The sequence below is a fragment of the Acipenser ruthenus genome, chromosome 4 (assembly GCF_902713425.1).
Source record: "Acipenser ruthenus chromosome 4, fAciRut3.2 maternal haplotype, whole genome shotgun sequence".
Taxonomy (NCBI): domain Eukaryota; kingdom Metazoa; phylum Chordata; class Actinopteri; order Acipenseriformes; family Acipenseridae; genus Acipenser; species Acipenser ruthenus.
Genome location: NC_081192.1, coordinates 48,453,337 through 48,471,420, shown reverse-complemented (window position 1 = coordinate 48,471,420; position 18,084 = coordinate 48,453,337). Strand labels below are relative to the sequence as shown.

The 18,084-nt window shown below is 37.2% G+C and overlaps 1 protein-coding gene across 1 annotated transcript in view; it reads left to right on the top strand.

Moving 5' to 3' along the window:
• LOC117400760 (integrin alpha-8-like) overlaps window positions 1-15,088 on the top strand; it is a 74,653-nt gene extending 59,565 nt beyond the window's left edge. Inside the window, exons 25-30 of the mRNA XM_034001086.3 lie at window positions 643-801; window positions 3,684-3,806; window positions 6,056-6,169; window positions 8,805-8,906; window positions 9,838-9,960; window positions 12,229-15,088. Coding sequence (XP_033856977.3) covers window positions 643-801; window positions 3,684-3,806; window positions 6,056-6,169; window positions 8,805-8,906; window positions 9,838-9,960; window positions 12,229-12,315 — 708 coding nt within the window. The 3' untranslated portion in view covers window positions 12,316-15,088. The remainder of the gene's footprint in view (window positions 1-642; window positions 802-3,683; window positions 3,807-6,055; window positions 6,170-8,804; window positions 8,907-9,837; window positions 9,961-12,228) is intronic.
• The last annotated feature ends 2,996 nt before the right edge of the window (window positions 15,089-18,084 follow it).

Below are 18,084 nucleotides of genomic sequence, written 5' to 3'. Positions count from 1 at the left end.
ACCTATAAGTAATTATAGGCAATAAAAAGAAAAAACACATAAACATAAGTTAAAATGAGACTGTGTTCGGAAACATAAAGGCTTTTTATAACTTACCTGCTACAGGGCTCTAAGTAAAATCTCTTTGATGCTTTTCCATAGTGGTCACAGCTGTCTTGCTGTTCTGTATTTACCATCCAGCTTTGAATCTAAATCATAGATCAAAAGACTATATTTTAAACAAATAAGCTGTTTATGTAGTGTTATAGAAGTGGCATGTAGATATACAGCTATGGCCACACGTTTTGCATCACCCTATAAAATGAACTAATTTTGCTTCATAGTCGAATTAAACTTGCTGAATAATGTTACGTTAACATATTAAATTACATACCGCTTTTCCATATATCCTAACGAAAAACTGACAAATTTAAAAATGTGACATTTGCAACATCATTTTGTAGTTTATTTGTTAACATAATGTTAAATAAAATATTTAAATTATCTTTATATCGGTTGTTTTTTAAATAGTCTCAATCCTAAAATTCTAGGTGCTGCAAGACTTTTGCCCATAACTGTATGTTCCATAGCAGATATGTTGTGTGTGGTTTTGGTGTGTTAGTGCATATTTGCTTATGTGTAACATTGGCGCTTCCTTTGCAGTTGCACAACAAAGGACCCAGTGCCATCAGCAACACTTTCCTGGAGGTGGGCTGGCCCAGTCACTTTAGAGATGAACACCTTCTGTACGTCTTGGAGATTCAGACAGACGGACTCATAAACTGCAGGACAAACACTACAATAAATCAGCTGAATCTGGAGGTGGGTGGTTCTAAATGAGTGTCATCATTCATCACTGCCATTGTTTTACACAGAATGTAAGTAATCACATCCAAGAGCAGGAAGAAAAGGAAATGACAGAAACCCTGTGTGCCATTTAGGGTTAGAACAGAAATAAACTTCATTTTACAAAACCAAACGTCTTACTTGATTAGATGTTATGACTGATTAGTGCTTATTTTTGGTACTCCAACAAAAATATTTTATTTCCTCTGAATGGACTTGACAAAAAAAGTCAACACAGTTTCTCCCAGCCGGTGGAAATGCTTCCGTCCAGTTGGATACATTGCATTATTTGGATTTTAAAATTGTGACCCAGGCGTAGCTTTGGCTAATTGCACCAGATGCTTCAGGGATATGACATTTATAATGAAATTGTACATAACTAGGATAGCAATCTATGTGAAGATTCAAAGATCGATGTATGCCAGTAGGATTTAGTCAGGGGGGCTGAGCCTCACTCCTGTAATACCTATGTTAATATTGTTATTTTCCTTGACAAATTCTCTCAAACTGCCAAAGAATACACTTAGGCAGATGAGTTCTTAAATATATTTTCAGCAGCATATTTATATGTAAAAAAAAACATATATATTTCTGAAACAAACACTGAAAATTAAGGGCTATACATTAATAACTACAATTTTCAAGAATAAATGGTAATTCAGAAGTTACTCTCTCTGTAGGTATTGCTATTCAAATTTGGTGGTAAAACAGGGAAGAAAATGTGTGAAGATGTACCATATTTTTGTTTCAAATATGAAACGGCATGTTGGTGTTTCTTCATAATAAAGGACATATGGCATAATTGCCCATCCTACAGTCAATCTAAGACGGATTCGACCTTGTGATCTTAACCTTTCATTCACCTTTTTTTTGTCTGACTCTGAAAAACGGATGCAGAGTGTTTTGGTTTAAGCATTCACAGTCTAATTGGTATCAAATCCATTTTTACTGTGTAGATGGGGTAGACGGCAGGATTAAGTGCTCAAGTGCAGTGGGACATCCCATGTCTGGAGTGCCTTGTAAACACTCTCACACATGATGATTGCTGTATTTTATACAACCTCTGCTATGGTTTTGAGCGGAGCCAGCAGGAACCAATTACATTAAAGGGTTTTTTGTGTCTCTTTACGTGATGTTAAAATAAATTGACTGTTAAATTGTCACAAACATTGTGATTCATTTATACATTGGGGTGAATGAGGGTCTCAATCTCCAGGGATTCCCACAACAAGGCTGGAAGGGACAATGCTATTTTTTTAAATTAAAGATGTAACTGTGCAAGTGCTGTAGTTTTTATTCAGAGCTAGATAGCATTGTCGAACGTTTGATGTTTTAATGCTGTGAACTAGCTCAGGAAATAGAAAATCAACACTGGAAACGAGTCACGGTTTGTTGACTACACATTTATACACAATACACAATTGTTAAGCAACAGATATTATAACACTGAGTTGGGTATTACAGGCATGCTACCCACTAGCAGCGTTATCCCTGGTACTTCTTTAATTCAGTTCAAAATCTTTGGGTTATTTGATTATTTTATTCTTGGAATATGCAGATATTTAAAATACTGGAGATGATAACTTGCTTCCTCTTCCAGGCACCTAATCTCTTCATGTTTTGTAGTTCATGTTTTAAGTGCAATAAAACCATGTGACCTATGCAAAAGTACCAGGATACAGTAGGTTATCTGTGGCATCGTACAGTATTTAAAATATTTTCAATCTTGAATTAAAGTTAAAAAAAAATATTATTGTCAGCATAATTAAAGGGGCAGTGATAGTATTAAGAAAAACTAATGGGATCTTACTGCATTGGTTAAAACTGGGAAATGCGGGGGGCTCCCGAGTGGCGCATCCAGTAAAGGCGCTCCGCGTGGAGTGCAGGGTGTGCTCTATAGTCTGGGCGTCGCGAGTTCGAGTCCAGGCTATTCCTCTGCCGACTGAGGACGGGAGCTCCCAGGGGGCGGTGCTCAATTGGCCGAGTGCTGCCCGGGAAGAGGGAGGGTTAGGACAGCGTGTGTTCGTCTTCGCCCTCCCGAGTCAGCGCAGGGGTGGTAGTGGTGAGCTGAGCCTAAAAATAATTGGACATTTCCAAATTGGGGAGAAAATAACAAAAAATAATAATTGGCAACGACTAAATTTATAAAAAAAAAACAAAAAAAAAACTGGGAAATGTATCATTTGCCATCATTCTCCTGTAGACAGTTCAGCCTGAATTCCAGCATTGAGTCAGCACAATTTTTAAGCAAATAAATAAATCCAAATGTTGTGTACATTTTTTGAACCAAGAAAACAATGTGTCCTGTTAACAGCAATTTCGTTTTGTGCCAACCTACCCCCTAAAAAAAAAAAAAAAATGTTGTAATGGTAAATACATCTTTATTTATTAAATAATTTTGAGTCTCACTTAATGTGATCCTGTAAAATAGTAACTCGAACACTTTTAAAAGATTCAGGATCTATTTGGACTCCTTATATAGGACCAAAATAACAATTAAATAATTGATTTATCAGTTTATTTCTATGCGTGAAATGCAAGTAAACAGTAGCTGTGTGTGTTTGGAAAGAAGAATCTACAATTTCAGGCTATTCCAGTAGTAATACAGAGCATGTGACAGGAACTGAATTTACAACGTGTGCCATATCTGCAGTTCTGCACACACTGGAACATTGTTCTGATGTCCACTTTATCATCCACATTACTTTAACAGTCTGTGAATGGCAGCATCCTGCTGTGCTGTCTGCTGCAGAGTCAGGTGGCTACTGTATGATGGGAACACGAGCAAAAAGGTCCTTCGAAGGTGGTATGTGATTTCATGGATAAATCCACATGGTCTATCACTTTTCTCCTTGCAGACATCTGCTCTCCCGGACACCCCTGAACTGCTGGGCTTTCTGCGGAACTCCACTGTGCATTCTGTCAGGAAGCGGGAAGTCACAGTGCCTGAGCCTCTAAGGCAATACAATGCGAAGACCTTGGTAAGGAGTTCTAACAAGACCTTGAGCTGTCACAGACAAGTGATATAGAAGCTTATTTTTTACGTGAATTTACTTGACCTGAATAATTGCCCAAGGGAGATTACTCATCTTTTCAGAGGGGTTCTTTTACTTCTCAGATGTGTGGGACTGAAGCACAAGATCTTTCCCTCGGTTGCTCTATGTTACACCTGGACAGATTGCCATCCTCTAGTTTGCTTTGAAATCCCAATTAAATACAGTACAGAAGATGTTTTTTTTATATGATATGTATTTTAATGTATGTCCTTTTTGTTATATAATAAATGTAAGGGGGAAAAGGCCCATGTTGTTTTAGTAGGATTTTGGACTCATTAAGGTTCAGTACTACATCCAGATGAATATTTCTAGGATATTCAACATGTTGTCACTTCCTCCTCCTGTAAAATAACACAGGTCACAACATGGAATTGAAGGAAAACAGCATAGAAAATACAGCTGTGAAAATCAACAGGAATGGTTCCAAACAGCTTGAACGCATTAGCACAAATTATCGACAAAAAACATGTTTCTTGCGCTCTAATAATTTTGATCAGGCAATGGTATACAGCATCCATGTATTTATCTGCATATTTATTTCAAATATAGAGACTGGGTGATTTTTCTCTCGTATTTTAAGCTTTGCTGTCTGTTTAACACTGACTCTCTGTGATTGAATCCCAGCTGTCTTTGACTCTGGGATTAAAGCACAGCCTGGACAGCCAGTGATCCCCTTATTAACTGGATCGTGCATGCCAGAAGGGTCACTCACACTGACAGGGAGTTGAGGTTTTTCATCCTTCCCATTTTAGTTTAAGAAAATTAAACAGGAAATCCTTGTGAATTTAGTGCTGTTGCTCAACTGGGTCTGATGAGAAGCAGGCATTCTCATGCCAAGTATTCCAGCAGCTGATATTTTTAAACTATTATCTTCAGACATAATGCAAATATTTAAAAATGTAGAGGTTATTATAGAATGTAGTCAATATTGCATTAAGTGACTCGTTGAGGGAGCACGTTTCAATAAGTTGTTGGAATTGGAATATTTATTATTGAATTGCAATACATTCACAAGCATTCCACACTGACTTGAAATAATAACCCCCACCTCAACTGTCATGAATAGAATGAAGTCTTTCACCCCAATTAGTACTACAAAAATGTCCTGCCATCCATTATCCACAACTGGCTATATCAAGAAGACACAAATAGAGTAGTAGTTGTGTCAATATGATACACTTCTTAAAATATGTTTTCTTAATTTGAAATATGTTGCATTCTCTTCACTTATTCTTAGTTGCCAAGGTTACTAAGGTAGACAAGAAGTCCTAGGATTCAACTCTAACTATTTACCATCCCACTGTTAAAACTATTTAAGAAAAAAATGTGCTGGGTAGTCATGCATGGTTTGTTTTTCTTATTTCAATATTTTAAAATTTTCTTTTCATATATATATATATATATATATATATATATGTTAGCTTTTTCCCTGTATTCTTCCCAAAGTTTATTTTGTGTAAACTTGCACTGCTTGCACACCTTTTGGGGAAAAAGACATTGCTGTCAAAGCATCTCTATATTGTAAAATAAAGGAATAAGAGTTGTCAATTATTAGATACAATATATACATACCAGCCTGGGATCAACTGTCCTAATGGAGAGAAATTGGAATAGTTTGTCAAAACAATGAAAAATAAATATTGCCTGATTCCAACCACCATCCCTCTCTACTAGTGGATAATGGCTTTCTTGGTTGCAATTCATAATAGAAACTTATAACATTGATCAGCTCAAAGATAATTTGTATCAAATACAGTATACAGAAAAGGTTACCAAAAGATAAAAGATTAAGTGATTGTCATGTTGTCCCTTATAAACATCTACCATTGTAAAAGCACAGTGCAGTAAGCCATACCGAAAGTGTAGTAAAACACAGAGAGACGTAGTAAAGCACCTTAAAAACATAGCAAACCATCATGCATAGCATAACCACGGGGAAAGCAAAATAGAACTGCAGAATTAACATGATAAACAGTGAAAAGGGGTGTAATGCAGACACTGTAAATGCTGGAGTCGTACATAGTACAGTACTCTGGCTACAAGCTAATTAAGAACAAACCCAACCACAAGGTAAATCTGTTTTTCAAGTGATCTCCAAAGCCCTAACTAAGACGAATACAATAAATATGTAGAGAACAAACTGCTTCTTTAACAATCCCATTCTTCTCCTTCAGAACTGCAGCAACGTCAGTTGTTTAAGGATAGCGTGTCACGTTGTACGACTGGATAAAGGGCAGAGTGCTGTGGTTACAGTGAAATCTCGACTCTGGGCACACACTTTCTTACAGGTAATAACAATTCCAAGTGTTTTCCACAAAGTGTTGCATTGTTTTATAATCTTTTCCATTTGTGCAAGGAATTTGAAGTCATGTCGACCCCCCCCCCCCCTCCCCCAACAGCTAGTAAACAGTAATCAGGTTTATTGTTTTTGTGGTATGAGAATCTATTTTGAATGACTTGCACACATTTACTTTGGATAATAGTCAAAATGCCTCTCTCCAGATCCAAATGTCAGGGCACAGTATGTTCTGCATAAAAGTGTGGCAACAGTTTAAATAGACCCATTTCCAGGCTAAACAGAGTGAAGAAATACAGCACTTGCAGGAGTTTGAGATGTGTAGCAGCAGACATTTTACTGTTTTAATAGGGGGAAATGGAATGCATTCTGTATAATGCAAAAATTAGACAGCTCGTGGATTGTGTTCTGGCACCAGTGTGACACAGTATGCCTTCTGGTCTCCATCATGTGTAAATAGCAGCATGAAGGGTGTAGCACGTTCATATTTTAGCTGTGTTAAATGGCAAAACTTTGACCTCTGCTGTTTTGCACAGTCAACCACGTTGCACAAGGTTCTTCATACTGAACTGATACAGATTTAAAATAAAACTGTTTACCAAAGACTATAACTGACAAGCACCCAGACATCTGAGCAATTTATTACCTGCTTGTCTTCAATAGGTGTCAGCTGTGTCAAATGAAGGACTAGGGTGTCAAAAGCATCGCAGGTACAATAGGGGGTGAAGTAGAGAGAAGTCAGGTCAAGTGTACGTGCGCCTCGGGTTATACCCACTGAAGAAAAGCCAAACAAGAGAGTGAACGGTGAAAAGCTTCAATTCAAATTAAAGAAGTAGCAGGGTACTGCAATTAAATTATCTACCCCGGGGGTCTAGTGTAGGTAATAATCCGGTATTGTGATTTGATTTTGACTGATAGGTTTTGTTAATAAATAGTTAAAAAAAAAAAATGGAATACACGTTTACCATAACATGTGCGTCTTTTTTAAAGGAACATATGAGAAATATGAAGTAATACATTTACTGGAATTCTTTCGGTAGCTCTGTGTCCTTTTAAACGTGAAGTGAGTTTAGCCTCAATGTTATATCTTTTTTTTTTGTTTGAGGGATATGGATACAAATCTGGGTTCAATCGTGTTTATCAAACTTGATGTCTGTGTTTTTTTTGTTTTGAAGACTAAGTGAATAAAAAAAAAATTTAAAAATCCTTGCGCTTGAAGTCTATTAATACCATGACGTTATTGAGGATGTCCAGTGCACTATAAGAGATGCTCAGAACAATTTTCCAGGAGATAAATTACATCCATTCGAAAGCCTGTTATCAGCAGTGATAAATCCAAGCATGTTTACAGAGGCTTCCTGTGGGAACAGCAGACCCCTTAGCAAGGGTGGGAGAGGAGAGACATGTTCAGCTGCAGTTTCTTATGCAAAGAGTAGTACTGGCTGATTATTGTCTAAAGGAAGTACGTCAATATTTTAAATAAGCATTGCAGATTTAAGTTTCCTTTCACGCAAATACTTGGATACTGTGCCTGCCATTTCATAAACAAGTTGAATGTCAGTTGGTTCGCATTACTGCTTAATTTAATAATTGCTTTCCTCCTTATTAAAGGTAATAAGCTGATTGTTTTAGTCTAGTTAAGAGTACAAACCCTATGCATATGCAGCAAGTACATTGCATTCTACTTGTAGCCTGGAAATATGAAGGAGCTTGGACTACTGCTGTTAGAATAGTGAATGACTTTACCACTTTATCCTATTGATTAGTCTTGGAAATTAGTTTTGGATGCTAAATTTGCCAGTGAATTATTTATAATTAGGATAATGTTATGACAAACTAGATCACTTAAGACCATTGCACATTTTTCCATTTTACCAAAATGTGATTACTCTTAGAGTAAGTAGCGGGGTTCGGGAAAATATAGCGTTACACATCCCCAGGTGTTACTACAACTGTTTGTATAACATACCTGTAATTTGTCTTTTCATTGTTGACATCCTGACAACTTTTTACACTTTATGTCTGTTTCAAAGCCCTTTTCAAAATGTCCACTCTAGTGCACTGATAGTGTAAGGATTATTGCCCACATTGTCAAACAGGTAACACAGCAAAAACGATTCATGATGTCGCACGAAACAAAAAATCCAGAGCACCTGTTGTTATGTTTCTTCCAGCAGCAATTTAGAGGAAATCTCAAACCCCAGTGCATACTTGCCAACATTTGGAAACTGTTCAGCTGGACACTCGTCTCCATGGCGGGGGTCATACGTATTATACACATGGGAGGAGTCATATGCAAAAAACACTCATTATCATATAATAGACGTATCCCCCCAACTCAACACGACACAACCAACATGACAGTAAAAATAGACATAATGAAGTGTTCTTACCTTTGTATGTGTCACTTAGAGCACAGCGTGTGGTTTTCACTAACTCTGCTGTGCAGAATAAATGATTTTTTTTCTATGGGTAAATATCGGGACTTTCTTCCTATACATCGGGAGGCGGGACATTTGCTAGGAAATCGGGACTGTCCCGACCATATAGGGACTATATTTTTCAGAACCCCACTACTAACTCTTTAATAGTGATGAATATTACCATTGTGTTTGCTGTTTTTCTAGAGAAAGAATGATCCGTATTCCCTGCACTCAACTGTATCTTTCAAAGTGATGGACATGCCTTATCGCATCAAGCCAGAAAAGCTTCCACATGCATCCTTAACAGTAAGTGGAGGGGGCATGGAATCTTTGGATAAACAAGGGAAGTAGCTTATCAAAATCTTCAAGATTGCTTTCTGGATTGAAGTACAAATAACAGAGATACGGCTTCATTTTGAACCAATTGGAAGCCCTCTCCAGCTGTGAGGTTGACCGTTAATATTTTCTTACACAACAAAAGTGCATCTCTTACCACAGGTTTATTTTTCGACTGAAGCCCTTGAGGCAGTTAATCTTGAAACAACAAATAGCAGAGCTGTGGATGCATTTGAACTTGGTAATAGATGCTGTCCAGTCCTCACTGTACTGTATGTGCAACAGCATTGCAGAACAGTGTTTCTCTTATGTAGAACCTACACACTGGGCAGCAGTGTAGAGTAGTGGTTAGGGCTCCGGACTCTTGACCGGAGGGTCGTGGGTTCAATCCCAGGTGGGGGACACTGCTGCTGTACCCTTAAGCAAGGTCCTTTACCTAGATTGCTCCAGTAAAAAAACCCAACTGTATAAATGGGTAATTGTATGTAAAGATAATGTGATATCTTGTAACAATTATAAGTCGCCCTGGATAAGGGCGTCTGCTAAGAAATAAATGATAATAATACACATGTTATTAGGGTGTTTGTGATATCAATGTATCAAACATTTGAAGTGCTAAGGTTTTGGGTTGTGCAGATGAATTGAATTAAACCCCCACTGAATAACTCCTTAAAAGTGAATTGATTTTAGCCACAATCTTGTATGCAATATTCCACACAAGAATTGCACATAAACGCTGTGTATTCAGAAGCAAATGTTTCCCTTAAAAAGGCTGAACAAAAAACAAATGTAATCTATTCCAGTCAGTCCATATTGTTCCTATTTTCTCTTTCAATGCAAATTGATTTGATCCATGACAAAAGCTCAGGCTTTTATCTCCTTTATCTTATTTTGTTTTCAGATAAAAACCTTGGTGTTGTGGGCCACCCCTGACGTCTCATTTGCAATCCCCTTGTGGGTTATTATATTGGCCATACTGCTTGGGTTGCTGGTTCTGGCTATTTTGACTTTAGTCATGTGGAAGGTACGTTTTCCTTTCTTTTCTTAATGAGCATTACTAACTATATGATGACAGCAATCATTTATACAATTAATTAATGGTCTGGTTTTAGGGTTTTCGTGACTCTATGTATAATATCCTTTTTATATTATTATTATTATTATTTAGCAGACGCCTTTATCCAAGGCGACTTACAGGGACTAGGGTGTGTGAACTATGCATCAGCTGCAGAGTCACTTGCAACTACATCTCGCCCAAAAGACAGAGCACAAGGAGGTTAAGTGACTTGCTCAGGGTCACACAATGAGTCAGAGGCTGGGATTTGAACTGGGGACCTCCTGGTTACAAGCCCTTTTCTTTAACCACTGGACCACACAGCCTCCTTAATAACAGCTGCTGAATGAGATTGAACCTTCTGGTTATTCTAATCCTTGCAGGCCTCAGTAATGTGTCATCAGAGGTTGAATTTGGGGTTATTTTATGGGCTGTACCTTGTGTTGATCTGCACATTGTCTTCCGGTGCCAGATACTCCAGGAACATTCTTAACACCATACACATCAAAAAAGTATGTCAAAAGTGCCATCAATATTGAATATAAAAACGATAAACCCTGTATATCAGATTTTTAAAATGTATTTAAAGGTGGTACTTTTAACAGCCTTTACTATTACAATAATGTAAAATGTCTTAATCATATGAATCATGTGAAAAAAAAATCAGTGACAATTGATTGTAAGCATTTTTCTTTTAACAGTCATTAAAACTGTTAGGTTATTACGCCCCCTTGTGGCATGCCTGGCATTCTAAAATGTATACTCACTATACTGAGCAATAAAATAAACTTTTAGAAGTGATGTTTTATGCTCAAGCTTGAAAAATGTAATAAAATACAATTGTACAATAATGTATCATTTTTAAGGAGATGTAAGACTGCATAATGCTGAAGCAGGTCAGTCTGCAGGTTGTGCATGGAAATGCTTTGCAGGAACACCAAACAAAACACAGATTTTAATAGCGCAATTTAAATAGGCCTGATTTTTCTCTACACAGGTGCAAAACAAACAGTGTAAATGTAAAGTACATTTTTCATTTGATATGCTTAAATAATACAAACATCTCGTGTTGAACTTAGTAAATGTGACCTAATATCTTATGTTCATTCTTAATCTCTCACTTATTAAAAAAAAGACTAGCTAAAATAAAATTTTATATAGGAAAACACTTTACTACCAGAACAATTTCCTTATGCCCAAAAGAAGAAATAGTTTATATTGTTTTCCATAAAAGTTTGATTTAAAAAAATATACAACTCTGGTTTGAAAATATACAACTTAGATGAAATTTAAAGATGCTGCTTGCACAGTTCTGTCCAGTGTTATTAAAGATTTAAAGGCTCTGTAATAACTCCAGCTGGTGCACATCCACAGGATATTTTGGATTTTTGCCAGCATTAATGTAACTAAAATAAAGCATGTAGTATTTATAGGCAACTTTTTCCACATTTTCATCACCTTCTCCTTTATATAACTTATTTAGCCCAGTAACAACATCTGGCAGCATAGTCAGGACTGCAGTAGATACTGGCTCACTAGCTTCATCAGCGCTCTTTATCAGAAGGCCTGGCTTTCCTCCACCAGAAGTGAACTGCCTTCCCAGTCATCACTTTAAGAAGACAAGCCTCAAGCCAGTCGACTGAGATCTAGAAACTGTCTACTTTCTCATGTTCAAGTTCTCTGTCAGGACGTGAACTTTTGATACCAGAGTGCAGTGGCTAAAAACTCACATTACAGTACTGTAGTTTAGTCATCTTTCCTGATGGGATAAACCACCCTCTGTAATGTAGAAAAATGCATGCAATGCTTACAGATGAGTTGGAAGGCTGTGTCTTTATTTTGTTCTTTATATTATCTAAAGGTAATATCAGGCTTAAGGCTGTGTATTTGAGGAGTTCCTGGGAAGAAACAGAAATACAGTAACATAACAAACAACGTCACAACAACATTTGGCAGATAATTCATGTACTGTAGCTGATTAAGCAGAGGCTGCAGAAACCACTGGCTTCAGCCAAGAACAGGTGGAAGGCCCATGACCTGTAAGTCTTTGTTAAGAAGGCTCCACATGTACTGTACAAAAAGAAAAGTCTTGCTTTCCTTCTGCTTCTCTTATTTAAAGCTAGGCATGGTCTACTGTCATCTGCCATGTTATAGTGCCCTTCAATGGTGCTTCCTGATTGGCGGGTACAAGTTTGGAGGTTTCTAATGGGATTATTTATCTGTTGTTTTTTATTACAGTGTGGGTTCTTTGACCGAGCTCGTCCTCCAAAAGATGACATATCAGACCAGGAGCAGCTGACATCAGAGAAATCAACAGATGCGTGATAAGAAGGCTGAGAGGGAGAGAGAGGGAGGGAGAGAGAGAGAGAGAGAGAGAGAGAGAGAGAGAGAGAGAGAGAGAGAGAGAGGGAGAGGTGGCCTTTCAGATCATTTGGAAGATTAAGAAAACCAGCTGGTTCAAAATTTACTTTTTGTAATGATGAACTGAATTTTACAAACAAGCTGCCTTAAAATACTAAGTGCCACGAGACATGAAACTGTGCAACATGTTTTTAAACCACACATACACTGCAGGACCAAGTGAAACAGCCAAGTGGGGGCCCCTTTCTGATCTCTTATCTACACTTGGAATATGTTGTTGTAAAAGATTAATTGAACTGAATATTCCTTGAAGGTGCGATAGTATATTTGGATGGAGGAATGGTAAACCCATACACACATGCTCTTCCAAGCTGTGTGCATAATAATTGATGATGTTGATGTTTTTATTTTTTTATAAATGTCATGCTGCATTGGAGAATACTGTTGCTTCTCCCTCAGACAAAGTGTTTAGAGACTTCTCTTCAAATGTGTCAGGGAGACAGACAGGTGATTTCAATAGGTATTGTAAACATACAGCTGCTGTACAACAAGAAGATCTGACAGAAATGTCCTTACAAAGGGAGGCAACAAGAAGATTCTGCCCCACAGAAACCACCACTATTTTTCTTTTGTACTTTATGAAAAGATTTTGCAGACTTTTTTATTCTTTTTCAGCCGGGCAGTTTATTCAGCGATTTTATTAGGTTTAGAAAAGCCGCTTCATGGAATCCTCATAAAGCCCACTGCCACAAAATAACTTGTCACATGCAACTTATGATCTTGTTGTGCCTGAATAGAGTTGCACCATTCATTGTTATATGACATGAGCAAAATGGATGTGCCCACAGACTGGACAAATACAAAATAAGAAAGCGTAGACCTTTGTGCTGTCAAAAATGCATGTACAATGTCCAATATGAATCTATCATGATGAACTTTAAAATGCAGTGTGCTTTGGCACATTACTGTAACAGAGGCTGCGCAAACAACTGTCAGTCATATTGGGCTAAAGAGGGGGAGGGATTTTTTCTAAAGTAACTCCACTGCAAGGCTACAGTACACCCAGCAATGTGCTTTCATGTTCTTGGTGTGTCACTTATGTTGATGTGAGATTCATTCCCAAGTTTCTTGTTACTGTAGCAGGACTGGTAGCATGTGCCATGGTCAATGTTTAAATTCCAACGTGATTAGTTGCCAGGATTCCTTCTAATGGCCACTAGATGGCATGCCGTACTTTGTTACTTAGCATGATAGGCCTTAGCACTTTATATCAATGTGATATCTGATTGGTCGTCACCATTCTTAAAAATACAGCCCAGTGATAATAACCCCAGTGCAAAATGAAAATCAAATAACTATTGTTATGTAGTTATCAAAATCCCAAAGTACTGAAAACCGACCTGGTTACTGTGTGTCTGCTGCAGTTCATAAAGCAACAAGTAAAGCCATGACTGGGACTCTTCCATCATTCTGACAGATTTCATATTGAGCTTTGCCATAGCCAAAGCCGCTCCTGGCACCATGTTATAGAAGTGTACTGTGTTTATTCTGTGAGCCAGGGGTTTATAAATACCAGTGTTTTTGTTCACCAATTGTAGACATACATCATTTCCTTTGTATCACTGTATGTGCCTATGTTAAAAGGGCACAGGATGTTAAAAAAGCACAAACCACATTCCGTATTGCAACTTTAAGATGTGATGGTTAAAGAAATGTAAATGGCGTAATGTTGTTATCTTAAGAAATTATCAAATGAAGTTGAAATCATGCTTCCTCACCAAGTTAAACAAAGAAAATGATTGGTATAGGCTTACAAAATATTTGCAGCAGCATGCATGTCTTACAAGTGGACCAATGATCCATGTATATGTGCAATAATTTATATATTTAAGTTCCTGAAGCATGTTTACACTGGTATTCTTTCTGTATTTGAACTTTTCAGGATTTGTGTATTTAGTGTTTAGTAAGTAAATTAATCTGTGTGGTTCTGAGCATATGTTATCCTCATTTAGCAGTAAAAGTATGCGGGTGGGGGGTGGGGGGCGAACTATCTTATTGTATTAACAGATTACATCATGAGTACTTCATTTCACTTTTTCGTTTCTTTTTTTTAACCAAATTGGACAAGGCTGTAAAAACATAAATGCAAAGCAGAAGAAATGTGTCATAGAATTTTAATAATTGATGTTCAAGCTGTCAAAGCTTTTGTTAACTAATATTACTGTACATCATTCACTTTTGAAGTAATATCCTGGAATATACTCATGTTCCAGAAGACAGTAATTGCCATCCAAAGAAAGACAAAACTGTGTCTAAAAACGCTCTGTTTGTTACAATATGTAGACGAATAACAGCAATAAGGATAGCATGTAACCCGAGACTTGAGTTTCTTTTTACTGTTTAATCTAAATGAACTAACCAAATCTTGATGCATCACTTTCATAGCTTACTGTATGCCAGGCTCATAATGAATTGGTATGGGTAGGTAGTACTCCTGAGAATATGTGAGCAATGTATTGGCAAATGAAACTGAACTTTGACTAGAGTACTGTGTGTGTCTGTGGCTTGTATGAAGAACACTTGTCCCTTTCTTTACTATGGTGTCTGAGTTTGAAAGAGAGCGAAAAGGGTTTTTCTTTTGACCTTTTTAAAGCATTTATGTATATATCTGACCGTTGTTACATATTTTCTTTTATAATGATTGTAATGATAAATAAAAACACTGTAGTAACTCAAATGTGCCTTGTTTCTTAACATGCCTTCAGATATTTGTCACATACACTTTTTTATAGGACAGATCAACCTTAAACAGTGCAGTGGAGTAGATTGTACCTAATGCCTTAATCACAGTCAGAACACTCTTACAGTATTACCTCTGAATTTACTGTGAAGTTATTTACAGCATTAACACACATACAAAATATGTGTATAATTTGAAATGTGAAATTTCTTCCACAATCACCATATACAGAACATATGTGCTCCATTAGAGTATAAAGGTTTTAACCCATTATAACAACATACAGAACAACAGTCTTTGAGAGAGAAGGATTGTCTCCTCATTTTCAAAACACAAGAGAATTACTCAGACATGCGTGCATACCTGCTTGAATACCACTGTGCTTGTATTGTGGAAGTTCACTTCAAAGGTGTTAGTGTGTAGCTTTCATTTCTCTGCGGTACTTTCATATTTCACCACACAGTGCTTTTTACATTTTCAGCATGTGGTGCCACGTTTAGTGCTCTGAGGATGAAAGGATCTGTGCTCTCGGCTTTGCCATGTGGTGCTGTTTCATCTCCATCACATGGTGAAGTTCTGCATATTAACTGTGTTTCAATCAATAGCGCATCTGCAGGTACAAATAACACCACACTTTAACTCTGCATTAATCCATCTGGGGTGTGTGTGTGTATGTCCACCAAGGTGATTTTCCACCCTTGTATAAACATTAAGAATAAAGACACAATTAGAAAAAAGTGAAAAGCAGCCGTATTAAGATACACCACTTTTAGATTACTGACATAGACCCCCATGGTTGATAAGAAATTGGTATGATTTTTTTTTTTTTTTTAAATATGCAGTAACTGTTTCCTCCCATATACAAATATGAGATATTATTTAGAGAAGCTACCCACTAAACAAGTACTGTGACAGTACTGAGACACAGGCTACAGTATATTAGTTTTTCCGGCTACATGGGAAGGTTTACGTTTAAATTTCTTGTTTTTCATATTTGTTCTTCTCGGACTGCTTCCCTGTTTATTCACCAAATTGCAACGCACAACTTTAACTCAATCTTATTTTACAAAGAAAAAAAGACCTATTAGAGAGAGAGAGAGAGAGAGAGAGAGAGAGATGGAGAGATGTGGCAAGCAGATTTCAAAGTGAGAGAAGGAAGGAAGGGTTTGTTCCTGCAGCTGAAACACAGAGAATTGTGGGAGTCTGGAACCAAATCCCCAGTAATGTTATTGAAGCTGACACCCTAGAATCCTTCAAGAAGCTGCTTGATGAGATTCTGGGATCAATAAGCTACTAACAATCAAAATGGGCCAAATGGCCTCCTCTCGTTTGTAAACGTTTTTATGTTATTAAACAATGTTTTGGGGGATGTAAACATGCTGGACAGTTAAAGGTAAGCTCTCTGCACAAGGCGAAACATGCGAAAAGTATAAAGGAATCAATTATACAGTACAATTGCATATTATTGTAAAACGTTATGTCAGATATTACATAAATAAACAAGGGACCAGTGGTATAAAATAAGTCATTCCATTTACAAATATTTGTATTTATTGGTATACACTATCTAAGCTTCAGTTGCTGATTTTTAACAGGCTGTGGCAGGATGGCTTGGTGGTGACGTCACGGACCAGGAAGAGATAGACAAAGTACCAAAATAAATGTTTAAACAAAACAGAAACACTTCAAAACAAAACAGCACGGTGGCCAAAACAAACAGACAATAATCTTTTAACAAGTATCGTGCTGGTATAAAACCAGCATGCGTAGCAATTGTTATTTTCTTTTAAGTTCTAGATCTTTTCACTTACGGTCCTCCTCTGAACAACCCAACCCTGGTCAACAAAAGCTGATGGTTTTTATATCGTGGTCAAGGGATTAACTAGCTATCAATTACCCAGTTTATCCCTCAACCACATTCTGCACAGGCTTTCATACATGTGGTCAACAGCCAATTTGTCAGTAACTTTAGTTGCCTGCCACACATTCTCATGAGGTTATTGTTTGGCAGAGACGAAACACAAACTTCATCTCTGCCAACCTACATTAAAATAAACACACTAAAATACACCTAAATGACAACAATAAATAATAATAATACAAAATAACACAGGGGCGGATTAACAGGAGTCCAGCTACTTAGGGGGCCCCCAGTAAAACTCACTGTAACCAGTGGATAAAATATAGCAGTAATCAATACAGCAAAAATGTAGCAATAAATAAATATTATTTAATATAATAATGAATGAATACAATATCCAGGCGTTTGTACGTGTATCAGAATTTCGTCACTGAAAGATCTCACCGCTATCAAATCAAATACTGTTTTTTTTGGGGGGGGGGGGGGGTTACACAAACTACACACACGCGCGCACCCCGGGCCTCTAATATGCAAATAATTGATGTGTGATTGGTCAGATGCTAAGAGTGTGCGTGGTGTTGCTGTAAATGGCTACTTGTGTGAACTCGCTAAACAATACAGTTACTTGCTAAGTTTCTTTAGTTTTGAAAAGATATTTGGCTTGAGTGCACAGAGTCATGGATGTAACTATTTAGTGTGAATATGTTATATAATGTTCTTTGTGTCTCAGGGCCCCAAGAAGTCTTAATCCGCCTCTGGGGGCGGGGGAACCCGTCACACAGGCTTTGTAGGTCACTGTGTTCTAACGTATTATTGTACATTGTGCAATGACCTTGATCTATTACCCATTGAAGTCCAGGGGGACTTCTACTGGTTGCAGATGGCAGATAAAAGGGTTTTACCATGCATATAATTTTAATATGCTTTCACAGAGTGCATAATACATATGGCTCAAGATTTTTTTAATTTTCATATAGATTGTAAATAAACTGTTTATTTTATTCTATTACCATATATATTTTTTAAATAATGATACATTCCTCTTATATTCTATTAAAGGCTCATGAATGATAAAAAATAATAATAATCTTCCAATCCAACAATGGCTGTGTAGAAAATAGTGTTAGTAAGG